Genomic DNA, 26524 nt, shown 5'->3' on the forward strand with positions numbered 1-26524 from the left:
ACCAAAATGATTGAATGATTCTGTGAAGAAACTGATGAGCTTGAAGCACTCGTGGTTGGATGAGGGCAAAATACAATTCCTGTCTTTATCTGTATAAAGACCTGTTTAATATGCCTAGTTACTATGCTGGAGCAAAAGAACTATTTGTGAAGAGAGATGTGCTTGTTAAGCACTCAGTGCTGCCCACGTACACAAATATGTATTTTTTTAATAAAGGGATTTTTTGCACGTTCCTCATCCAAGTGTGCTTACTGTTTCTTCCCAGTATATAGTGGACAGGTTTAGGCTGGCTTTGCTTCTCAGGGCCACCAGTGCCTTTCAAATGCAGGATGTTCCTACTTGTGACAGTGGAGCCCAGGAGCACCTGGGCCTGCAATCCTGTGTGTCATCCCCATACCACTGCCTTACCTGTCCCTTCAAGCAAAACACTCAAATTCAAGCTGCCCTCTCCTTCACAAGGGGCACTGTGTCCTTCAGCTCTTTGGTCATGAGGATCTTGGGGCAGACAAGGTGTTACAGTTAAATGGGAAAAGCTTTGCTGCCCACCCATCCTCATTGCTGCAATCCTTCCTCTGTGGCAAAGCTTTCCTGACTTTTTATGTGATTGTCCCGAAAGCTGACAATAAACAGTTCCTGTTTGTGGGCAAAGACAATGCTGAGAACTGTAGTGGCAGACTGAGGGAAGAGAGAAAGGGCAGCCCCATCCTTGGCACCATGAAGGAGTGGCAGCTGTAGGATTAGCTCTTTCCTGCATAACTCAAGGGAAGCTTTCCATGAACCACTGGCACCACTCCCTAGTATGAGTTCAGCCTCTACACTTGTACATTATTTATTTCTTTTCCCCCAGAGGTCTCTTGCTTTGACATGTTCGAGTGCCTGTGAAACACCTGTGCACTTGAACATGTCCCTAGTGCTGTCTGCAGGGTCTACCTGCTCTGCCTGGGTAATCTGGGTGAATTCCTCTCAGAGCATCCAGAGTGGGGTACTTCAGAACAGAGGAGCATCCACAGTGGGAGAGGAGCACACAGAAAGCACTCAGGCACTTGGCACGTCTGGAGACTGTGCCAGTTAGGAAAGGCAGTAGGGGAACTTTTCATTATTCTTTGTGTTTGGAGTGACTGACAGGAGGGCACATGGCCAGTGCAGGCTGCTACCTCATGCAGGGTGAAACTGTGCCTGTTCTGCTAGTTCTTTCCTCAGGTCAGTAGCTGTCCCTTAGTCACAGGCCAGGAGACTACCAGAGGGCTACTTCTGCCTCTTCTTGCTCCTTACCAGTGTGGGTGAAGGAGACCTTGAGTCCTGCTCACTCCCTCTCTGAGCTGGGGTCCTCCAGCAAACCTTGAGGAAAAAGCAGAAGGAGAATGCTGGGCACCCTGTCAGCCAGCAGAGAGTAGGGAGTGAGTGGAAGAGAGGAGGAGACCTCCATGCTGAGACCACACTGAATTTCAAGACTTTTGAAAATTGTTCATCACCCCAGAGCAACCAGTTGATTATTCTCCCTGAACAAACTTGGTCATCTAGGCAACCATAAGGAAGCGTGGAAGAGTAAATGGTTGACCTGGGGGCTTTGCTGCCTTGTCTATTCTTCTAACAATCTGTGTCTGAAAAGCACATATTGAGGGTTTGATACTCAACAAGGAGCTAACTTGGCCTACAGTCATCTGCCATGTTAGCACAGTATTCATTCAAGTGCATAGAGACAGAGAGAAATCCACCTATGTGTTGTTCATACTGGTATTTTCCACCAAGGGGATATGGCACACATGGGAACATATCAATACTTCAGCTTTTTCATATCAGTAGTTTCAAATTTCTATTTCAGCTAATGTAGAGAGAGGGAGTCAAAGAAACTTATCAACAGGCAGGAAAAAAAATCTATAAAATCTTGCTTTGCAGTTCATCTGATAAAGGAAATATATAGTGTGTAAACCTTGTTTCTCATCAAGATTCGCATTTGTGTAACTGATTCTTCTGTCCCTCACACTGTTATTTCCCCTCACATCATGTACCTCTGTCCTAAGGCAGTATAAGGATGGTCAGAACAATGTTTTTTTGTTTGTAGCAAGAGAGGAGACATGTACACCACCTATGCTAGCAACTCTGAACAACTGCAGAACATCTTTATAAATGTATTTTACACCATCTCTGAACTCTCCATTCATTGCACTATTGCCAAACTAATAAGAAGCTAAGACAATTGAAATCTGCCAGCACGGGAAAGCAGGGAGATCTAATGCTGCCACAGTGACCTGCACATGGATGGTGCTGCACTCGCCAGGACCGAGGTACGGACCCTGGGCTTTGTGAGTGACCCCCTTGACTGCAAACTGGTACCCTGAACTCCTTCTCAGCCTGCAGCCAAAAGGGGCTTCTCACATGGGATATCTGAGTCTCTAAGCAGGGAGTAACTGCAACTAAATACTCAAAAGCCAAACAGCTTGAATCCCTCCGCTGCTCACACCCCAATGCAACTCATCCACTATCTAATATGTTTGGATGGATGTGTTCCCTCCTGACATCTTGATCATGGGAAAAGATGCTACATTGGCTTCGGGTGAAGAGTCAGCAAAAGCTGGAAGGTCATGGGGAATAGAAGTGCTTCAGGGTGGGCCCCTGTGGATGTTCCCATTGGCTTGGCTCAGTGCCGTGATCTTCAGACTCAGTGGTTTGTACTCACACTGGGCTCTGAGCTGGACCAGCCTGTCCAGCAGTTCAGGAACTCGTGAGCTTTGTGTCTCATATCAGGGCCCCTGCACTGACTCCAGCTGTGGCCTCAGCTTTCAAGAAGAAAGTTCAGACAGGGGACCCGGTGTTTGGTTTTGCATTGCGCTGCCAGACAAGAATATCCTGTCATTATGTGGAATCACTGAAAACTTTAATAGCATCCCTAAAACCTCCCTCCCCTCCCAAAGCATTTTTCTGGCTCTTAGCATGTTAGGGAGTAGCTACAGACTCCCGCAGCGGAACTTGCAGGATTGAGTGGTCTTGGCAGAGTAGCTGCAAAGGGCATTGTGTTTAATAAAAGGGCTAAACTTTACACTTAGGGTTTTCCCTATGTCTTGAAGTGAGATTTGGTCTTTGGATGTTAAGTGCTGGGCTGATGAGCACAGAAAATACAAACTGGCTCCCTGCGTCCCTCTGGCAGCAAGCAGGCAGGCACTTTTCTCCTGCCCTGGGACACTCGGGGCAGATTCCCTGCAGATTCCTACTGTCCTTACTAAGGAGGCATGATTTGCAGCGGTGCTGGGTGCCTGTAGGTGCTGCCCTCCGCAGGGGCAGTCCCGCTGGCTCAGCACCGCTGGGAATCAGGCAAGGGGCTCCCGGCAAGGGCGAGGGCAGGGGGAGCGGGGCCGGGGGATAAAGAGGAGCAGCGGTGCTTGCTGATGCTCAAACATAGGTCTTCAAATGGAGGGACCTGCCGCAGGGCCAGGGCTCTCGGGCCCCACAAGTCAAACTGCACAGAGTCACAGTTAGTCGTCATCATCGTCATCGTCGTCATCGTCGTCGTCATCATCGTCATCGTCATCATCATCGTCGTCGTCATCATCGTCGTCATCTTCATCGTCATCGTCATCTTCGGTATTTATCTTCCCGGAAAGCACATCCTCTATCCAGTCCTCCAGCTCCTCGGCTGTGGGCAGGTCGTCATCATCTCTGATGTCCATCCAGACGCTGTCAGCCTGTGGGGACAGGTCAGGAGGGGTTAGCTGTCCTCAGGGACACAGGGAAGAGGCGGGACACAGCTACTGGGGGCTGAGGGCTGGAGCACGGCTGGGATGCACTGGCTCCCTCTTTCCACAGCCCGTGAGCAGGCTCAGCCAGAGCATCTCTCTGCCCATGCATTGGGATCCTCACCTCCCCCTGGAGTGCTGCTGTCTGAGCAGGGGCGGTGGGACTGGTCAGCAGGTTTTCAGGAGTGTGTGGTGCTGTGTGCCCTGATGAGATGTGTGCCTGCTGCCCATAGCTGTGAGCAGGAGCCTTGCCCACCTGATGCATTCCTCACTCTGTCTGGACAGCTCTGTAGACTCCAAGTCTACGTAAGGAGATATCAAAGGGACCTCTGCCAGCACCCGCTGCATCACCCCAGTTTGCAGGACATCACAGTGGTTCCCTCCTTCCATCCACCACCCTTCTGGGATCTCTTCCTTGGAGCCTTCACAACCTCCTGTCAGCACCCTTTCTCCCCAGCCTCTTTTACCTTTGCCTCAGGACCTTGCTCGGGACTCTCCATGTGTGATAATGTTTCCTGCTCTTGGAAGACCCTTCCCTTAGATTATCTCAGCCATGCTTCCATGCACACCATGGATCTCAGCTGAAGAGTGGTGAGAAACACCAATGCCCTGGACTGCAGGTGCCCCTGCTCTTTCCCTCCGGCTGTCTGCATTACTTCCATAAACCAAAAGGGATGGGACAATTCAGTAAGAAGACAACAACAAATTTGTGGCTGTTACCCAGGGACAGCAAGATTATTTGTTCTTTGAGGTCTAGAAATGAAACTTTTCTCTCTACTTTGCTACAGGTTCCTTGGGTAAATGCCTGGATAAGCCCCTTTCCATTCACTGGCTCCCCTCCATAAAACAGGATCAGCCTCCTATTTTGCAGAGGTGCTGTGAGGTTTTCTCGTTCAGCATTTGATGTTGCAGAAGCAACTTCACATATCAGAAGACAACTACCAGCTTTTGCAAATGCATCCAACTTCTTTCCCTGTCTGTGGTATTTAATTCTCTTTAATTTATGGCTTGCTAAAAAGCCAGACTAATTTCTGCTCAAGGAAAACTGCGTCTCCCATACAATATTTTCCTCCTAAATCACCAAAACTGCAATAAAAAAGAACCCTGGAGAGGCATGCAGTCCTTGCTTCACTCAAATGTTAATGTCCCTAACCTCAGGACTGTTCGTGCGGAAAAAAGTGACACTTTTAAATAATGGGAAGAGGAGTGGCTCCATTTCACCTCAAGAAGGTGCTGTGCAAATAAAGCAGTGATATTTTGCAGGGCATCATGACCCTAGTCCTGAGCCACAGTCACCACAATGTGATGAGCCAGTTGGGGCTGCTGGGAGCTCTGGTGTTTGCATTGGCAGGTTTTTACAGAAGTGATGGGGTCACGAGGGTTATGTCCACTGAAGCCAACAGCAGTGTTTATTTTCACTCTGTTGTGTAAGTCCCACTTTGTACCTGTGTAACTTGGCTGAATGCAGTGATGTAACACTGAAATAACAAAATGAGCTCAATGTTTGTTTTAGATATCACCTGACAACCTAGAACTTTCTTAAATCTCACTCGAGAAATAAAGAAAGGACTTAAGAGGAATGAAATAAAACCTGCAAATACTGTAATCAACAGCCTGATATAGTAATTTACTATATCAAAGCCAGATAATGCATGAGTTTTTACAGGTCTCTGAGTGACTGCTGAATAATAAGGCATATGTTCTTACCTAATTCTGCTTTCTATATGATTCTCATGCCACTGATAATCCCACTTCCATGAACTTCCATTGAGTGCAGTTTAATGTAGCTCTGACGTAACTTAAACATGACCGGTCACAGTAATTATAATGAAGGGAGGGACTCTATTAAGGGCAAGTATTAAGGACATAAGTCTGGAAGACATGGGTTCTCTTTCTAGCTTATCCATTCATTTCTCTCATGGTGCTAGGTGACAGGTGCTATTTTGGCCCTTTTCCCTTTTGTCTCTCCCTTAACAATTCTGCTAAGAAGCATTAGCTCACTGGGTCTTCACTCTCCAGGTGTCTCCCCCGTGGTCTGGTGGAGTACTGCTCTATTAGAGGCAAAAAGCTCACATGCAGCCAGGGCTGAATCTACTCCCTGACTCCCAAATCAGCCTCTCAGCTGCCTCAGTGGGATGAGCAAGATCCAAGGGCTCTGCTTTCTTCTAATCACCTTTGCTTTGCCTTCCCCACCACGTCTCCCGTGTTACAGCCTTGCAGCATCTGCTGTAACAGGAGGTACAACCATCCAGTACACTCTTGCTGTCCCTCTTTTTCTGGGGCAATACAGGAGAGAGGATGTGGAGGCTGGAAGCAAGGTCAGCATGGAGCGAAACCAGCACCCAGCCCCACACATTTGTCCCAATTTTAAGTACCTCTCTGTTCTCTTCTGATGAAACATCAAGCTCACTTATGACTCAAATTTCAAACATGAAGTCAAGCACCAATTTACAAACACTTCTGCGGTGGAGAGATGTCTGCTTCCAGAGACACTTACATACCCACACAGGTTCATTTTAAAGAGATTAAAACAAACACCCAGCACTTAAATGTTAAAAACAAACAAAGGTAACAGTTTAGGCAGGAGCATGCTGCACTATGGGCTCTCTGATCATCTGGACTGTTATTGTCAGAAAGAGGAAAGAATGGTTTCTCTCTGTATCAGGGCTGTTACATTGCACTCAGCAGCTCCCCTGAGATCTCTGCTGGTGAGGGTCAGTTTGGTCCCTCTCCCACCTGCCTTAAAAGCTCACAGTGTATGGGCAACCTGAGATCAGTCCCATGGCTTTCTGGCTTGAAGGCAAGCAGTGAAAACGGTAGCTGCTGGAAAGTTCTCCCAATAGCACAGCTGTGGGTGCTCTTGCTCCCTCAGCTGTGCCAAAGTAGCCCCTGCCTCTGCAGGTCTCCCTCTGCAGCTGCTCCTGTGGGATGGTGTGGAAACCTTCGCTGCCATCAGGTGTGAAGGGGCAGGCAGGTCTCCCCTTCCCACCCAAATCCCTCCGGCACTACCTGCACAGCAGTGGCCGAAGGGGAAGAGGGCCGGGATGAACCCCAGTGTACCCTCCAGGTACCAAGGCAGCAGGATCCCTTGATTACCAGTTTATGCTGTACTTCTGTTAAAGCTGTGTGTTTATTTAGCTTTTTCTCAAGCTGTGCAGTTTCTCCCTGTCATCTGCTGGAGACAATCTTTCCCTCCTACACTCAAGCTGTGCCATTTTGCTTCTGTAGAAAAAAGAAAAAACCTCCTTTTACTCCTCTTCTCCTCCCCTAAGCATGGCTTTCTTTTCCCCCTACACACACTTTTTCTCCACAAAGCCACCCAAGCTGTTGGAGCAGGGAATGGACAAAGGCGCGTGCTGTGAGTTGGGATGGAAATGCAAGACCTTGAAACCAAACCTGGGCAAAGCCCTGAATCCCAGGCCACTGGATTCAGGGATTCACTGGATTCACTGGATTCACTGGATTCAGAGCTGGAGCTGTCCCCAGCAGATGTGGTTTGTGTGTGATTTGGCAGCAGAAACACACTCAGGCTAAAGCCCTCAAGCCTGACATCAGAGGTGTTACAAGCCCTGTGGCATGTAGGAAGGGTGAGGCCTTCATATTTTTACCCTGCACTTAACAGTGGAAATCCCACTGATTCCAGTGTCCCTCAGGACCCAACCTTTCCAGCACCCTAATTTTGGGATCACTGGATTTTCTGGGCACGTGCTACTCACGTCAGTGACGTTCACCACCCCGATCTGTGGTCTGAACAGGTCGATCTTGAAGGTCTTCTCCCAGTATGTGATGAGCTGCAGGAGTGAGACACAAGGCTCAGTCAGGGGTGTTTGCAAGGCCCCCTTGGGCTGGAGAGTGAGGAATGTGCATCCATGTGTGCACGGGAGAGGGGAGAGGCCAAACACGAGCTTGGGCTGCCGCACATGGCAAAGGAAAGTGCCGACTCCAGGGGTGTTCCCGAGACAACACCTTCTTGGGAGGCAGACCCAAGCAAGCAGCTTTCAAGGACCTGTGGTCCAGTTTCCCATCCTTCCCTGTCCCAGATTCCCTGGGGCAATTCCTGCACTCCTGTGTGCGCGTGCACACTCCCCCACACCCCCCCATGCCCATCCCGTCCATGAATTAAACCAAGAAAGGCAAAGAGCCTCTGCCACTCACCAAAGGAAAGTCGTCAGGGTCAATCCAGACGATGCTCAGGTCGGGATTATCGGTGTTGTCCCTGGCAACCTGCTTCAGGATTTCCAGGAACTCAAAACCATCTGAAATGATACATGAACCACTGCAACTCTCCTGCGAATGCACAGGCACTTTTTGCTTGTGGGGTTTCCAGCTTCCCTGGCTCCCCTCTGCACACAGGAGTTGTTTATAGTTCTCATTAAAATGCTGTCTCCCAGCGCTTTCTTTTCATAATAAGGCTTTTAATTTCAAGCATCCTCCTCGGGTATTGAAATTAGTTACACATGAATTAAGCCCCATAATCCTTCCGTGGAGTGAAACAATGTCACTGTTTTCTTGTGGTGAGGAGGAACTGAGCCCCCAAGAGGCCAAAGCTTTCCGATTTGCTGATGGCTCTGTGGAGCACCGAAGCCACGGCTTTTCAGGAGTCGGTGGCTTTGTGTTTTCCACATGCCTATCCCACACCCAGCCCGCAGCACTCTCCCAGAGCTGCACAGCAAGATGGATGCAGAGTTAGGGAGCGAATCCTGGTACTGGGGCGGAGGGAATGATTTTTTCATTTCCCCCAGGCAATCACCCATTTCTATCCAAAATTTGAGTCCTGGCTAGGGCACCTGCTAGCGTAAACACCCAGTAGGTGTTTACAATGCAAAAAAAGCATATGAAAATACACTTTCTTGAAGGATGGAGAGTCACACAAGGAAGAAAATGGGCTCCTACCTGGGTCATCTGCTTCAGCAAAGGCTACAATGTGAATACCTTCCATGTCATCCTCCTGGAAACAACACAACTATTACTGATGGGCCAGGGAGGGAGGACAGAGTCTGGGTAGTTGCTGGAGAGAGGAGGAGCAGTGGGATGCCTTCAAAAAGGACAATTACAAAGGGAGGCTTGACTAGAGCCCCACTGACAAACCAGAAATGGGAGCTGAGGTGAGGTTGACTCATGCAGGTATTCAGTGCTGAAGGGGTAGTTTGGGTCGTGTTGCTGAAACTCTTCAGATAAAAATTAGGCGGGCACCATGATGGCAATGGCAAGGGAGCTTCTGATGATGTGAGGCAAAAGCTTCTCCGCAGGAAAGGCCAGGGCCTCTCTAGCACTAGAACAGAGGCTCCCCCTTCATGCCTGAGGTCACCCACTCTCATTAATTTTCAGCTCCCAGGGGATGGTTTGCAAGGAAACAAATATCTGCCATCGTGCTCAGCTCCAAAACAATGCTCCTTTGGGGCTAGCAAAGGAGGTTTTCTCACAATATGAGAGGCAAGGTGGCTCATTTGGGCCCCTGTTTGGAGGTGAAGGGTCTAGGTGAGGGTCTCGTGAGCAGTGAGGGAAATTGAGTGAGGGGCTCATTTCAGAGCTCCAATGAGTGGAGGACAGAAATTACGGCCTGCTGGATTACTTTCTCCATGAAACATGTGCGTAATGATATTGGCAAAGGCCAATGGATCTGCTGGCCAGTTCATCATCTGCCTGCTATGAATGTCATCTCTGAATTATCCCATGGATCGGTTTCGCCTTCCTCACCCGCTGTCGGTCCCAGTTTCCATTTCAATTGGTTTTAATGCAAGAAAAAATTCCCATCTAAATGCTAATTTCTTTTCCCTTCTGAGCCCAGAGGTGACAAAGCCACCATCAAATACTGAAAGGGAAAAAAACCCCTGAAAGATTAAGTGGAAAACATTATCTTTAAAAACAATAGCGGATGCTCAGCCTTTGTGGACGTCTTCAGGGAATACGTTTTCACTGGGACATTCCAGGCAGATTTACTTGGGATTCAGATCACTTAGAGCTGGCAAAATTTACACTGTTGCTTTTTCTTCATATTCACCAGCAGCATTGTCAGACAGCAAAATAAAGAGCATATATCTACATGCCATATATAATTACATGTATGTACTGATATGATGCAGCTCTATTCTGGCCAACAAGGCAGCCAACAAAACTGGACTAACTCCAGTGAAGGCAGTGAGGATATTGTGACCTGGCAGTGAGATCAGAATCCAGCCTTCTGTAGTTATGAGCCCCCTGCTCGTAGCAGAGGCAAGCTCTGTATTCCCAGGCTGCTGGTTGAGCAAGCATCCCACCACTGGGAATTCACACTTTTCATGAAGCTGTTTTAGAATATGGTCAGTACGAAAGTGAAACCACTGCACGTGTAATTTGGGTCTCATTGAAGCTCCATAAAAAACCTTGGAGGGGCTTTGGTGGATCTTGGAAGCTGTGTTCTACACAGAATCTGTATTTCAAAACAAAATGAAAGCTATTGTGCCTAAGTGACTCATAACTCCTGGTTCAGTTTTATTACCTCTTGCCTTGCTGTATTAAAGACTCCCAAGGTTTTTGCCACTTTGGAGTCCCACAGCGTTTCATGTTACACAGCCAAGAAGGGGACATCTAAATGCTGTTATAAATGTGTCGAGTCTTTTGGAAAAATTACTGCATCTTCCTTAGTGTCTGTAAAGCACCTGTTCAGCTTTGTTTTTCAGCGTTCATCTGGCACTTGAGAGCCCCTGACTAGCTTTTAACACCATATTCACTCACAGTGAAGGGATAATTTTGTTATACACAATTTTTCGTTCATTTTCACCCTTCTCTTCCCCACCCCTGCAGACCCCAAGACTCCTTTGTGTGTGATAGGGGCCAAAATTCGGGTTAGTTCTTCACAGTTGCTGATTTGCATCTTGCTTGCACTGTGAGAAGTGCAGCCAATGCACGATCTGCTTTGAAATCTGTATTATTAACTGTACTGCCTGCCTTCACATCATTTTGAATTGTACAAGTGCTCTGGTACTTTTACAAGGACACATAGTGACAGGATGGGGGAGACTGGATTTAAACTGAAAGAGGGTAAATTTAGACTGGATGTTAGGAAGCAATTCCTTACTGTGAGGGTAATGAGGCACTAGAACAGGTTGTCCAGAGAATGTCCCAGTCCCTGGAAGTGTGCGGGGTCAGGTTGTATGGGGCTTTGAGCAACCTGGTGTAGTGGAAGGTGTCCCTGCCACAGCAGGGGATTGGAACCAGATGATCTTTAAGGTCCCTTTGAGCCCAAAGCAGTGTATGATTCTGTGAGTTTCCATGAGACATCTGCACAATCTCCATAGCTCACCCAGCCAGCAGGCCACAGAAATCACCCCACCAGCAGCTCTGGTGTCCTCAGCACTTGGCTGAGATGGAGCATCCTTGGGCAGAATCACTACACAGGCCCCACACCTGCCTGGCTCACGGCTTAGCTTTCCCTCTTCCTTCAGTGAAGCAAGCAGGAGCCAGCCCAGCTCCCCGTCGCTGCTGCACAAAGCCTCTGAGCACCCTGTTTGCACTGGGGCACGAGGCTGCACAGACAAGGCTCTCCCTTTTTCCCAGAAGAGAGTACAAGGAAGGAAAGGTAGTGTTTTGCCCAGGCAGAGGCTGCAGCTCTTGAGCAGCAGTTTCTTGTAGGGAGCTGGCAGGGGACACGACGGTTCCCACCACATGTGCTTACCCACGTCTCAAACATGTCCTCTGGGCGCAGCTTCCTCAAGGTGGCCCTGAAAGGAAGACAGAAATGTTCTTTGGGGATATATCCAGCACTGCCGCACGTGACACTGTCGGCATCACGGGAAAGGTCATCATGGGCAGGTTTGGCTGGTGGCTGGAGTCAGCCACCACATCCTGAATGCAAGAATGGGGGCACTGTTGGTCAATTTCTGCCTTTATTTATGGGGATAAAACCCTGCCCATGGCCCCATTGGAGTCACTGCAGCCACTACTCCTGCTTGGGAAGATGAGACACCTCTCTGTGCTGGAATGTGCTGATGAATTAGTCCCACACAGGGCAGACTGTTCTGTCTGTGCTGAGAGTATGAGACAACAATCACTTTTGTTTTGGAGTCCCTGGGACATTCCTAATGGGCTGTGTCCCCCCTTTCTCCTGCTTTCACCTCAGCATAATTTCAGAACAGAAATCTTTCCCACCTCTGCTAAAGCAAAGAAGACAGAATTAACTCTGGGAAGAAAATTTGGATCCTAACAACGACTGACAAGAAAATTTAAACCCTAAGACTGGTCAAATAAATTTTTTTTTGAGAAGTAGTTCATAAAGGAAAAAAAAATCATTTTCAGACACATCTGTAGCAGGAAGCCTGGCAGGCTGAGAGTTGACTGTGGTGTTAGAGGGGCATCCAAGGCACACAAAGCCATAGAAGACAAGCACAAATCATCCTTTGCACATCTGCTTGCTGTGGTATCAGCTGTTTGGGGAGGATCCCCCAGCAGAGCAGGTCTCCCTGGCAGACCTGCCCCAGGACCTGCTGCAAAGAGAAGTGTCAGTCTGTGAGGTTTGAGAACAGATTGGTAGGAGTGGCAGCATGGTGCCAAAACCAGGTGGAATAAGTGAGATGTGTGACCTGTCACTTCCGTTTGCCTTACAAACAGAGCACTGGAAACAAGGGAACAGTTTTTAGAGGTTCATAAAGGACCTGAGGAGCCACAGAACTGAGTCCCAGTTAGATCAGAGGAGGAGAATCTCCTGTGGATTAATAACATTGAAGGGTGGAAATGCATGGTCAATTTTCATGACAGAGGGAATTTACCAATTAAGATTCATAGCATATTCTTTGGCATGATCATATGCACAACATATCCTCACATAATCTGAAAAAGGTGGGAAATAGGAATATGGCAGCATTTGCTTATTATATCCAATTCTTTGGCAACCAACAAAGGCCTGACTATGAGTTGATACAGAAGATCTCCTGAGACTTGAGTGTCTGCATGATAGACAGACATACAGCAAGTAACACACTTGCAGAAAACCAGCCCTGATTGTACAGGTGCAGCAATTGGTTCTAAATTAGTTGTAATTAATTTTTGCCTCTCAGGAAAGGGGCCCAGGTGTCACAAATTGAGAAAGAATCAGCTCCAAAGGAAAAAGGCCAAAAGAAGGTCGCAAACAGTTGGGAAATGGCCAAGGAATAAAACAGACCATTATGGCAGTGGACAGCTACACTGTGAGCCTCCACAGTTCTGGTCATGCCATCCCAGAAATTATACGGACAACTGAAAAAGGCACTTGGAAACGTGGGTGTGGTGAGTGAAGGTATGGAAGGACCTCTATTTGACGAAGCTTAAATAGATAAGAATTCTTTATCTTGTCAAAGAGGTGACTGAAGAGGGTTTTGGCAGGCATTCTAAAAAATGGGAATGGTAAAGAAAACGTGAATAGCTTAGAACATGGCCAAGGCTGTAATAATGTCAAGGCTCCAGATTTGATCCCTGCACGGGCCATTCACTTAAGAATTGGACTTGATGATCCTTGTGGGTCCCTTCTAAATCAGAATATTCTGTGATTCTCTCCCTACCTTCAGTATTAATCATTTTTGTTCCTCTTAAGAAAGAGTTAGTAGGTGCCCAGAGAAATTATTAGGTAGCAGGTATAAACGAAACAAATAAGAATGGTCTTTTGATGCAATGCATATTTCAGCTGCTGAACTCATTACAATTTGGTACATTCAGCATCAAAACAGAAATAAGGTCAAAACAGCTATAGAAATTGAAGAAACAGCCACTAAACACAAGTTCAAGGATACAGTTTTTGAACCAGCAAGTCCTTTCATTGGTCTAAAACTAGAGATTAAATCAGGTGAATGCACATTATGTTTTTAGGTATACTTGTACTTGGCTTTTAAGACACTTTCCCTAGCTGTTCTCTGGGGGAAGATCTTGGAGAAAGGAAACTCAGTGGGAAGGATCTGGACACACCCACGTGTACTGATTGCTGTGTTGACTCTGGATACTTCTCTGTGTTGGAGGAGTGAGGCAACTGGGGTTTGGGTAAGTAAGAGAGAGCAGAATTCAGCCCCCATGTTGATACAACTGCAGACAAGTGGGGGTCCAACCCCAAAACAGCATTTTGCATGTGAAAGAGGCATCAAGCCAGAGGGTTGCACCATGTAATTTGTATTTGTGGAACTGAGAGTGAAATCTGGGCTGAGACCTTGGAGTGGCAGTGACCACCGTGCTCCGATGGACACCAGTTTCTGCTGCCTTGGACAAGTCACCCCACGGTGCTGACCACCGGCTTCCTGACCTTCTGTGGAGAGGATGGACTTTCCCACCACAGCCTGCAGCTGCCCAGCTGAGCTGTCTACAGGGAACCAGCACATGGCACCTGCTGAGTTTGCTTCATTTTAATCTACAGCTCATCTCCATGTCTGACTAATTCCAGCCTGTGGCTTTAGGTCTTTTACTGGTGGCAAGGCAGGATGAAGCACTTCTGCTCTAAGTTCAGCATGAGCTACTGTGAACATATCGCTGTCACTCCAGGCTGCTTCTCCTGCCATGGCAGCACCTTGTCAGGTTTGGGATTTCAGACATGTTGTTTTATGGACTCCTTTTAATTATTTTCTGAGCTTTGGCACTTGCAAAATACATGCCTCCCTACTTGCTTCTACCAAGCACCACAAAACATTCTGAAATATCTAAGACTTGGAGAAATTCCACTGCAATTTTGTGCTGGTGAAGAGTTTGCCTTATTAGGATAGAATTTAGATGGCTGTGTTTAATCAGCCTTCTGATGCTGCTGCTTGACAGAAATAGCTTGGGGGAAAGAAAATGGGAAGGACTAAGGCCAAGAAACCTAGAAGGTCAGCAAAGTGAATTGTGGATACATGGAAGATAGAGGAGCCCTTCATATTTCAGAAAAAGTAGAGAAATGTTTCTGGTGAGTCTCAGACTCTGGCGATGATCTCCTGTCTGTGTGAACACAGACCTCCAGCTGAGCCTGATTTGACATCCCCTCTCTATATAGATGGCCCTGCTTTCCTCAGACTCATCTGGCCCTTTGTCTGCTGAGAAGTGCAGTTGTGGGAGCAGCAGGTAGCCTGTGTCCCTCTCCTGAGGCATGTTTCTAAGGGTATAAAAATACAGCACCTCCGGGTAGTTGTGCCCCTATACTTAACCCTGTGCTTTACACAGGATCAGCCTCTCCAGTGACTTCCAGACTATTTTTGTAGCTGAGTCCCTAAGCAACTGTGCAATAAACCTGACTGCAAGAAGCAAAATCATCCACAGCTCCTGCTGAGTTGATCAAACACTGTAGGTGCACAGCATCGTTCCCACACAAGGCTCAATGCAGCCATAACAACTGTGGCTTCTTCTCTGTGCCTACAGTCAGCAGGAGCTTCTTGGGCCATTGTGGCTCCTCTGAGCTTGGTCTGAGCTCAGAGACTGCCTCCAGACATATCTGACATCAGGAGAGGGTTACACCCATTAGTAAACCTGCTTTTGGGAAGGAGGAGATTGGACAGGATTTGGATTTGGCTTGCAAGGCCTTGGAGAGGGTCATCTTCTGTACAGACCTGAATTAAAAGCATGGGCAATTAGGGCAAGGATTTCACTCTCCACTGCCTTCCAGCCTCACTGCTTTTTGAGTGAGGACTAACCAGGGAGGAGGAAGAGCAGGAGGAGGGAAGCTCTGTTATCCCAGCTCCCTTGTGGTGAACTATGACTGCTGCACAGATCCTTGTACCTCTGGGAGTAGGAAAAAACCAGCAATTTCACAATTCAAACCTGGGTCAGAAAATCATCAAAAGTGGTCATCATCCTCATGTTTTTTGAGAGCGATGCCCTAGAAAGGCAAGGTCACAATGACAGACACCTTAACTCATTTCCATTCTCCAGGAGCATCCTGCATGCTACATACCTTCTGTGCTCTCTCACAAAATCCACCAGCTCCTCTTCTGAGTAAGGCTTATCAGGGATGTGAACAGGCTCATCCATAAAGGGTTCATAGAAGTCCACCTCGTTCATCTTTAGGCCTAGCTTCTTGGCAACCTGTTGCAGTGCAGAAGTCACAGATGAGAGAGCCTGATGTGCCTCTTTGCCTACCCAGAGAATTTGCTGCTGGCAGAGCGGAGATCAAGGTGCTTCTCCCAAAGCATGCACTCCTAGGGGTGCCCCACAAAATAGAATGGATCTCTCCTTGTTTAAAAACCCACTGATTCCCCCTACACGACTGCTGTCAAGCAGTGGGGCAGAGCAAAGCCACAGCCCAGGGCCTGCTGACCTAGAGGGGCTGGGTTCCAAACCCACATCAGGACCTGCCTCCATGCTGCAGAAATTGCCTTTTGTCTTGCAACAGGGCCAAAATATCAATGCAGACACCAGCACCACAAAATCCAGGAATGCTGAGAAGGAGAAGCTGAAACCACACAGTAGATCTGGGAACATCCTGAGCTCTCAGCAAACAGGTGGTGGCATATGTGAGCTACCATGAAGATGTGTGGATGCTTACCCCTTTATCAAAGGTGGCAAAGAACTTGACATAGGGCTGGAAATGTTCAGCAGCTTCTTCAAATGCCTTGAAATCTGAAAGGAGGAAAGGGGAATGAAGAAGATATTTCACAGACAGCTGGCCACACTCTGATCAGCCCAGAAGATATTGGGGGAAGAACAAATACAAATTACTGTAAATTCCGTTAGTATGCCCAATGTTTCTTCCACCCTTCCAGGGTTTACAAAGAAGGATGATTTCATGTGCAGCAACATGCTGTGCAGTCCCACAGTGTTCAGGAAAGCTGCAGAGCCCAGCTCTGTGAAGCAGGTCCATGGGGAAGTTCAGCCTGGGAAACACATGGAGTTGCTCCAGCATTAAGGATTGCTGCCATTCCCTAAACAGTCACCAAGTGTGATCAGGTGTGCTTCCCCCACTGCAGGAGGAGGGGGCAGGAACCAGGTAAGTTTTTACTGGGACTGCTACCAGGTCCCCCTGAGCCTCAGGGTTCAGCAAAGATGCAGTCAGCCTGCCGGGGGAGTTTACAACAGGTATTTCCCACTTTTCTTCCAAGTAGTTATTACTGAAGAGTGTTAGGGTCACAGCCCTGCCCAAGCTGCCCTTCAGCCCAGTTTGAGAAAGATGAAGGGAGAGGTGGGTGGGCTGTTGCATTGCAGATCTGGTGCTGTGTGGTTTGTTCCCTTAGGAATACCTGTCTTTCTGCTGAAGGCAGGACATGCCAGCGTGGGGTGCACACTGCCAGCGCTGCCCAGATAGCAGGGAGGGCAGCTGGGGCTGGCAGATGAGACTGCAGGGCTTGACAAGGAGATTCTCACGTCAGGATTTTTCTAGGCTTGTGAAAGTTGGGTTTGCCCAGAATGGTCCCTGAGTTGCACATCCCTCAGGGCATGGGACCAGCCTCTACCCAGTCTTGGGAGTCAGCAAGGAGCAACATGTCAGTGCCCCTGCCAGGCTGCCCCCAAGGGCCCTGCTCACCGCTGCTGTATGTTTGCCATGGTAGTGTTTAATGTGTGTCCCCCTTTCCCTTCCCTCCTTCCTTCTTTGATCCCTTGGGCTCACTGCTCACAAGAAGGGGCACTTTGCTCCTCTTAGTTGTTCTGTCAGTGTAACTGTAACCTCAGCTGATTTTGGGTGAGGTAAACTCACTTTTACTGCAGGAGCCCCTGGATCATGGCCCTCTTCTCTTGCCAGCAGACACCTTGCGGAAGGATCACCGATGCTGGTGTAGGACTGGGCTCATGCATTACACCAGCAGAAACTTGCCTGCAAATGCACTCATCCTCCAGCAATTTTCACTCTGTCACAGGCTGCCATATACCACACTACCCTTCATGTTCATGCAGAACAACCAGTGCTGAGCCTCTAGAGCTGCCAGGCAGGCTCCAAGGCCCACGAGGAACACGTTTATCTTACGTTCTGAGTCTTCTCCCTTGAAGTAGCCGATGAGTTTGATTTCGTCGTCGATCTGGTCAAAGGCCTGAAGCTCCAGCTTGCTGTTGATGACCTCCACGGGGTCTTCCAGCAACTGCCATGACAAATGCATGTGGTAATGCAGTGATTTGCAGCACCAGCCTGTGCCTGGCAGGGTGTGCCACAAGCAGCCTGAGCAGGGAGAAAGAGGTCACCCAATTTCTCTGCTGTTGGAAACCCTGCTTAGTGCTCTCTGCCTTAACGTGAGGAGCTGAGGGAAGCAGGTCACCTTCAAAGGGAGATGTTAGTAGGTTCACTGCAGAGGTGGAAGCCTTGAGAGGGAGGCTGATAAAGGACTGGGTAACCCAAATGAATGCTAAGGGACCTATTTTGATAAGGGATAAGGAGTGGCAATTGCAGCTGGCTTTAAGGAGGCCAAGTTGAAAGGAGCTGGTATGATCATTGGGAACATCTGTGAATGATACCTGTGTATCTAAATCTATATATATTTGTTTTTTTTCAAGTGTCATTTGCTGGAAGAGGTCATTGCAAAGATCTTGCTTTTGAAAAACATTAAAACCAGCATGTTAGAGGGTGACCAAACAGTGGTTTGGAGCAGTAGAAAGTCTGGATGTGAATTTTCCTGGGTGATCCTCATCCTATGCAAAATAGTTTAAACCTATTCTTTGGTCCTACACACATCACAATGTTAATGATGAAGTTGCAAGACCTGTCTGGCACTTTAGACTGTCATTGATGCAAACTTTGTTTCTCTTTTCTTAACTAGTCACTGCTGGTGGAAAGGTTCAGTCTGATTATTTTGCCCAGCTATAGTGGTATAAATCAAGTGTGTTTTCACTAGAAGAAAAAAAAAGCAGGCAAGCCACTGCCTACAGAGGAGTAGAGAACCTCTGGGTTTCTTTTACTCTTCAGATGAGGCTGCCAAGGCACCACAGACATGTCTGGTTTTATTTTCTAGCTTTGCCAGGTCTTTTCCTTCCTGAATGGAAATCACAAAAACACAAATCCTTGCTCTCTTTCTTTTTTCACACAACATGATTTTTCAGTGACACACCGCATGGCATAGCAAGCAAAACCTCATGAAGTGCATTGCAGCATCCTCGAGAGTGATGCTCCGGTGTGAGGCTGTGCCTTTGCTGTGCCCGCAGCAGCATGTGTGATTTCCTGCTGCCATAGTGGCCTGAGCCATGGGAACCTGGGATCCCACTGCTGCAGGGTCATGGCAAAGCTCTGCCCTGTCTGTGGCCCTTATGGGTGGGGCAGCTGCTCATTTCTGTCCCTGAAGCCACTTGCATGTGTTTTGGTCACAACACCCAATGCAGCCGCAGACATTGTCGTGGGAGAGCTGAGGTCCTATAGATCTGTTTTAATTCCCTGGCCATGCCTCTCCTCACCAGCAGTCCTGAACCACAGGTGACCATGTAGGCAACCTGCCACCCTGGGAAACAAGCCCTGCCAGCTCTGCTGCTCACCTTACCTCCCTTATCTGCATTACTGCATGGCCACTTACACAGAAAGCCTCGCTTCAAAGGAAAGCCAAACCACTGCAAAACATTCTCATTTATAAAGGAAAGGCCATGGGTTTTGTTGCCTCTCCTAGGAATAAAATGTAAATAAAGAGAAGTGCAACATATAGATGTGGGATTCAGCATACCTTTTGCATTTAGGCACAGAGGTGAGCACATTATTGTGCCCATGCACAAAATGAAGGTTGCACAAAATATGTTGCACATTATTGTGCCCATGCACAAAATGACCCAAGACCATTTAGTTCTAGGACCCTGATCTCCTCTCACTTGTGGCAGTGCAATTTGGCAAGTTCACTGAAGAGATGCTATGTTGCTTGTGTCTAGAAATGGGCAAATAGTTTGCAACATAAGCCTTTTTCAATGCACTGGGCTCTTTTTAGTTGCTCTATGAGAACCTTACTTCTTGGATATTACGTTTTTGAAAATAGCTCTTTTTTAAAAAAAGAAAGAAAAAGTATGAAAGATTTTGCAAATGGCAAAGTGTTTACACACGAGCTTGCTAAATGGGGTGGGTGAACAGCAGTCAGTTATAAGGATTGTAGCTGACTTCCATTCAAATACTCTGTGTATGGGAAAGAGGGGAGGTTGTCTCTAAGATATAAAGTGTTTAGTGGCAGATAAGGATACCACCTTTCCTGGGATCTTGTGGCCAGATAGGTATTGGGGAAGATGCCAAATGCCATCTCTACCAGTGAATAGCAAGCAAGGATGAAATTTCAAAAATTTCAAATACACTTGTTTTTTAGCAAACTAAGTATTTGCAAGGTCTTCTCTGAGAGATTTTATCTAGCTCTGAGCTTATCTGTGCTTACATCCAAGAGGAATTCCACCAAGACATCTGCAGCCAGTTCCCCATCAAATTCAACCAACCGCTCATCCTTAAAGACATAGAGACTTCCCTCTTCAAGCAAGCCTGAAAGAAGAAGAGAGGAAACGATAAGTGGTTAATATGTTGTTAAAACCACGTTTAGTGCAGAATGTCTTGCTTGTTAACCCAGCAATTCCTCCTGGGAAAATGCAATTGCCGGTTTGCTGTGTTGGTCTTGTTAGAAACAACCTGACTAATCTACTGACTGATGTTTCATGACACAGGGGGCAGACTTCAGCCAGAACTGGCGCTAACTTCTTCCCAAATGCTGAACTTTTCATTCAGGTCACAGTTGGTCTCAGCTGGAAAAATTCTGCACCAGAAACTTGTTTTAGCTTGGCTGTCTATCTTGCAGTAAATACTGGGCTCTAACTGGCAGCTCAGATTTTAACAACCTGTCACTATATGGAAATTGGATTTTGATTCGGGTTGTGCTCACTGTCCAGAGAAGGCTGAACTATGTGAGTGTCACCAGTGACCTGAAAGTGAGCTTCAAACTGTCTGAGGCTTAGCTGGCCTTGGCAAAAGGGTTAGAAACCAATGATAGAGATACCACAGACTGCAGGGTGACAGATTTCAATGCTATATCACTGGACTGAGGTCTGACTGCCACAGAACCTTATTGGAGCCTCTGAAATCAACAGCGCTGGTCTCCTGCAATGCAGGATGGCAGGGTACCACTGGCCAAGGAGGTTGGTAGTTTGTTGCTTCTTGGAGAGGCAGAAGCTCTTGTCTGTAGTTTATCTCCCATTAGCACTCACAGCCTCTAATTTAGAAAAGAAAATTACAGTCCAGTATGTTTAAACCTTAGGTTTAGCAGTATATTTGTGTGCTGTTGTATTAATGTAACACAATATTTCTGTATTGGTTTGTGGGCTAAAATATGAAGGGACTGCCAGGCCCTGGAAGGCAGCTGTGTCCAGGGGTGGGCAATGCAGCAGCCTTCCACCTCTAGAGCAGATTTCCTCTTTCACTCTGGGGAAGAAGCCGGAGTGATTGGCACCTGACTGCCAAGCCACTGCAAGGCTGTGGCTACTCCAGCTGTTAACAGGGGTCACTGGGTCACGGGACTGATGACATTTGGGGGACTAAGTGTTTTCCCCATATCTTCTGGTTCTGCACTGCTGTGTTGGTCCTGTCTCTGTGTAGGAAGAGCAGAAAGTTACTCCATGGCACCTATTTACTATTTCTGCACAGAAAGCTATGAACTTACACCCTGTCATCATTGCAGCATGAATTGACTTTCTTTTTCACTTGGTTTGGTTTGGTTTGATTTTTCTGGAAGGGTCTTGGCTTGTCTCTCTCATCCTCACCCCCATGCCTGATCCTGCCCCTGTTGGGTTGGGCTGGTGGTCAGTGTGCAAGTGCCACCATCATCCTCCCCATCCTGGTAACGAGGATTTGGCTGTCCTCTAAGGGACTCCCATAGGCACATCACTCCCACAGTCTCTCCAAGCTATTCCAGAGATGTCAAACCTGGGACTCACCTAACTTTTTGGCAAGCTTGGCATCCTTCTTGGAGTCCACCATCCCAAAGCCAATGCTCCTGGGCTCCAGGACCTGAGCTGCCAGCTGTGGGAAGAAGCAGAGAGCCCAACATTAGTAGTGTTAACACCACAGGGTAGCTAAAGGGCACCGTGCCCTGCTAGCATGACATGACAGACACAAGTGACCCATATTCTGCTGCTGAGCAGCACCAATGGGTGGGCTGTGTCACATGCTGCCTCTCTGCTGAGATAACCCAGAGGTCACAAGGGTTGGGTTGGTTCCCATTGTGTTGCAGCAGGGAGGGAGTCTGCTGGCACTCCCGTGTGCTGTTTGACAGTGGCCTCAGGAGAGGGCTCCTGAGTGAACTGGGGACACCAGAGCAGGGGGGACGGCTGGAAGGAAATCCTGTGCCACCAACACAAAGCAAAAGCTGTTTCCTCTGTGGTGCCTTGGTGGCCTCCTGCAGGGGAGTGTGACATGGGCACCATGGACATATTAACTCTGGAAGTGCATGGTGCCAGGCAGCAGTGCATGCAGGACTCTGCAGCATGATGTATTCTTCATGCATGTGATGGGGTGGCCAAAGCAGCCTCCTTTTCCTATGAAGTGCTTGAAGTCATGCCTCCTATCTAGGCTTCAGTAAGCCCCCAGATCCTGGTCCCCTGTTTTTACTAAAGAAACACATCTAAGCCCAGCCATGCTCATGTTCACCTTCTCACAGCTTTGCAAAACCACTGCACCCTGTTCCCACCATCTTTGACGAAGGGGCCTCTTGAAGATATCGAGTTCCTGCCTGTTTTGTGAAAATAGATATGTGAGGAAAGGAGAGACGCTCTGCAAGGGCCTGGTGGTGAGAGCGACCGGGTGAGACCCTGTGAATTCCAAATTGGCTCCTAGAGATGCACTGACCCTGGTAAATGGATCCACTTATGCACTGGATGACTGACAGCCCCACCACAAGCATACTAGAGACCCTACAAGGTAGTAATGATGCTCTGAGAACCACCAAGCAGCTGTAAGAGCCTTCTCCTCCTCCCTCTCCCTTCCTGCTGCACAAATGCCTCTGCTGCTGATGGTCTTCTTGCTGTTCCTCCTCCCAGCCCTGCCGGATGGCGGGGGATGATGGAGATGAGGGGTCAGGAGCCTCTGGGGCAGGAATGTCCCTATTAGGGCACAGCTGTCAGTGCTTGGCAGCAGGAGGCTGGAGAGGGGCAGAAGAAAGCCATGGGCAGAGAGATGGTGGGTTGATTTATGAGGAAGCTCCCCCCCGCCCCGGCTCATTTTGGCTCCCTCCCCCAGACTCAAAGCCAGTTTGAATGTCACCCAGCGGCGCTGCCACCATGGACACGTGGCCCCTTGGCTCCCCTGCTATAAATAGTTTCTGCCTGTGCCAGGCCTCTGTGAGAGTGAGTGGTGATTAGAGGCATTGGGGGGCAAAAGTGGTGGGGCAGCCACCTTGCCTGTGCAACGGGGTGTCATGGGGCCAGCCAGCTCCCTGTGCTCTCAGCCTGTCCCTGAAATTCTGGGGGCTGGTGGCAGGTACCCTGGTGATCAGGGCTCAGGGACCTTGCTGGAGCAAAAGGGAGAGATGGAGAACGTAGTTATTTTCTCCTTTCCACCAATTACATGTCCTCAGGGCTGTCCCAAAGCCCTCCAGGAGGAAAAGTACTCCACCAACCACCACAGCATTGCTGCAACTTTGATCCCCCTGCAGCCACCTGCCCTGTTGTCTTTAGGGGCAAATGCCACCGTGGGAGGCAAAAGGGGTGCCTGTGTTGCACAGGAAACAGGGGTGTCAGTGCTCTTTCCCTGCTCTTTGCCAGTGCTTTGAAATTAAGGTAAGGCTGCGGATTCAGGGTTTGTGCTTACAGTGGACGCTGCCTGAAAGGGGCAGAGCACTAATTTGTGTTTGCACATGCATTGATTAGGCTGATAAGGCACCGGTCTGGTTTGGCATCCCATCTGGTGGCTCAGGCCACCTTAGAGCACCTGAGAGCAGCTGGAGCCCCACATTTGCAGTGAGAGATGGACACCTCTTGTGAGCTCTCTAGACATCTGCAAGTGAGCGGTGGTAAAAGAAGAGATTTTAATTTCCTGTTTTGGGGATCTGCCCTGACTGGACAAAAGGATGGAGCCTGTAGGATCATCAGCTTTCTGGGACATTGTCAGCACGTCCCTGCTTGTTGGTGGTTGTGTACACCAGCAAGAGGCTCCTGAGAGCCACCACTTGAGGCTCTGGCTGCTCTGTGACCAGAGGAGAACACAGAATGGCCAAGGGAAGAAGACTTGTTCAGTCATGTCCAGTCTATCCATACTTGATTTAGTTGCTTACAGTTATGTCAGCCATGTGCCAGACAGAGTCAGGGCAGTTTAAGCACAGTAGTTCTTGACTCCTACACACAGGAGATGGTTAGGGTTTCTTGTGAGTGTTTGAAGGTCAGAAATATGCAGAAAAGCTGCAACACCTGCTACAGACAAGTGGTTGGATGTGAGCAGGGATGTGTGCAAGGAAGGACGCATTGATCAGAATTCATGTATGTCAGCAGGCAGCACACACAAGGCTGCTCTTCGGAGGGGTGTGGGTGCAGTTCTGTAGCTGTGAGCATGGCAGCTTGCTGGAAAAGAGTAAAAGTGTCAAGAAAACGTGGGTGATGTGATGAAAGCCTCTTTCTGTGAGACTGTGGGAGTGCTCAGTAGTCAAAAAGGGTCTCAGTAATGCTGGAGGTGTGCCTGTTTGTGTGGCAGGGCTTGTGTGACTGTGTCTAGCAAGACTGTCTCCTGGAGGTGTGTGTATGGTGGGTGCGAGTGTTTGGAGGTGTTCCTCTGCACAGGCTCATCCCCAGAGATGTGCAACAGTTTGGGCACATAGGAGAGTGCTTGTGCATGGTGTGTGAGTGTGCCTGAGGGGGCAGAGCTGGGAGCCCAGTGGGCAGCCTGCCTCCTCTGCAGGGACCTTCATGCCAGTGAGACTGAGGAGAACAGTACAGCCTGAGCTTCTCTCCAGAGCAGGCTCTCACAACAGGGAGGTCTTTGTGCAACATGAGACTTTCAGGAGCTCTTCCCACTGTGGCAGAGCCTGGAGGCAGGAGACTTTGCAGGGTGTTTTTGGTGGCATTTGCAAGTGCAAGCTGTGCAGGGGCTAGGCATTGCTCCTGGCCTTGCTTTCTCTGCTTTCCACTGCAGCAGGAGAGTCTAACCCATGCATAGGTGACAATACATTCCCACACTTATATTTCAACCACAAAAGGCAGCAAAATATGGAGCGTGCCAGAGGCACAGCAATTTGGCTAATTTCCCCCTACTCATTACAGTATCAAGCACTTATATATCCCCTTACAGTATTTTCTGTTTCCATAATGCTAGTGGGATTTGAATGCAGATAATGTTTCTAATCTTGACAATCCTCTTGGCTCAGGGCCTTGGGACAGAGGCATCTGTAATCTAAGAGCACAGCCCCTCCTCCTCTTGCCTTTAAATTCATATTGCTCGAAGTCCTGGCCAGCCAGAGCCCTTGCCTTTGTGTCAGCCTCTATCTCCATAGCACATAATTTAGCTTCAACAGCTGCATGGAGACATGGAGGGTAGAACCATGCCCTGGAAGAACTGAACATAACAGATCATGCAGTCCCTGAGGTAGAGCAAGAGCTTTGGGCTGGCAGAGTTGGCTGAGAGCATGAGCAAAGAGCCCAGTAAGTTGCAAGTTCATGTCCCATGCACATTTTACAGTCTTATTCTCATGTTCATGAAGTCTTTGCAATGCATACTTTCTACCCATAGGATCCCAAGCTGTGTCCTGTGCAGCACTGGAAAAAGAGCTGGGAGTTTGGCAGCACTACTCCTTTCTCCCATATCCCTGAGGAAAGAACCATACTTGAATTTGGGTGACTGTGAGGGGGTGAGTGGCCCTCTGGGATGTGTGGGAGGTCCAGCCCAAAGCGAAGCTTGAGTACCAGCAAGTGTGCAAGAGCCCTCTCATCCTGGATGGTGTCAGCAGTTACAGGCACTCAGAATAATGGAAAGGCACAGCTCCCTGCCCAGCATCTCAGCTCCACACCCACGGTACCTATCTGAGCCTAGGTGTGATGCTGGGAAGTTTTGGGAGATTTAAACAGTCCCATGGGCTCATTCTGAAATCCTAGGTTATACAGCAGCAGAAATGTCACTGTCTGCCTGACCATGCTCTTATTCCAGCTGCAGGCAGCACTGATTGTGCCAAAACTTGCACTTGTCAGTTTTCCTGCTACATGGCAGACAAAAGTCCCTCAGAGAGGGTTAAAAATGGGAGTAGGAGGAGTGGCTGCCTCAGCATGGTCAGTTTTCATTGTGAAGTGACATTATGGCATTCTGGCCTGGATTTTCTTCCCACTTCTCTAGCACCTGCCCAGAGCTCCCACAGACAATAAAGCTCATCTTCCCCAGTTGCTCAGGCTTGGGAGGAAGGGCTGGGGGCATTTGTGTGTCTCTGAAAGCCATCATGAGTACACTTAACCATGGGGAGCTTTCTGTTTTGCTATTTAGCAATGGAGAAAGAACAAAACTCCAGTAATGCAGGGAGAAGTGCAACAGGAGATGATAAGGAGACGTCCCTCAAGCAACCTACACTCCTCTGCTGCTTCTCTCCTACTCTCTTTAATGCTGCAGTTGATGCTGATGGTCAGAACCTGGTTGATGAAATTATGATGATTTTATATCCCAGAATGTTAGGTTTTTATTTCCAGAAACAGCAGGAGGAGATGGCAAGTTTTTAGTGTATTCCCCCAGAAGTTTTGAATCCTTACACAGGATTGCCACCTACACACTATAGTTGGCTACTGTCTTTGAGACATTGGGCAGTTTCTTGGAGAACAGAGGCCATTATTTCTCTTTCCTAATGCTGTGCTGTCCCCACTAGCACCCCCTTGCATACCACACTAGTAATATCTTAGGCTTTTCCATAGTTCAGGCTGTCCTGAAGCACTGTGGTGATCAAAGAGCAGGGACAGAAGCCTGCTGAGCAGCTGCCACTAGAAAAGTCACTTTGCTGGCAGTGGGG

At 48.3% G+C, this 26524-nt stretch overlaps 1 protein-coding gene across 1 annotated transcript in view; it reads right to left on the bottom strand.

Annotated features, from left to right (window-relative positions):
- Positions 1–2116: 2116 nt before the first annotated feature.
- Positions 2117–26524, bottom strand: part of CASQ2 (calsequestrin 2) — a 33861-nt gene continuing 9453 nt past the window's right edge. Inside the window, exons 2-11 of the mRNA XM_041463755.1 lie at positions 21492–21576; positions 19949–20049; positions 17590–17701; positions 16177–16250; positions 15586–15716; positions 11386–11431; positions 8625–8679; positions 7887–7987; positions 7448–7522; positions 2117–3680 (exon numbers count right to left, since the gene is read on the bottom strand). Of these exons, the coding sequence (XP_041319689.1) occupies positions 3471–3680; positions 7448–7522; positions 7887–7987; positions 8625–8679; positions 11386–11431; positions 15586–15716; positions 16177–16250; positions 17590–17701; positions 19949–20049; positions 21492–21576 (990 nt within the window). The 3' untranslated portion in view covers positions 2117–3470. The remainder of the gene's footprint in view (positions 3681–7447; positions 7523–7886; positions 7988–8624; positions 8680–11385; positions 11432–15585; positions 15717–16176; positions 16251–17589; positions 17702–19948; positions 20050–21491; positions 21577–26524) is intronic.

The sequence above is a fragment of the Pyrgilauda ruficollis genome, unplaced genomic scaffold, assembly GCF_017590135.1.
Source record: "Pyrgilauda ruficollis isolate IOZ18807 unplaced genomic scaffold, ASM1759013v1 scaffold17, whole genome shotgun sequence".
Lineage (NCBI taxonomy): Eukaryota > Metazoa > Chordata > Aves > Passeriformes > Passeridae > Pyrgilauda > Pyrgilauda ruficollis.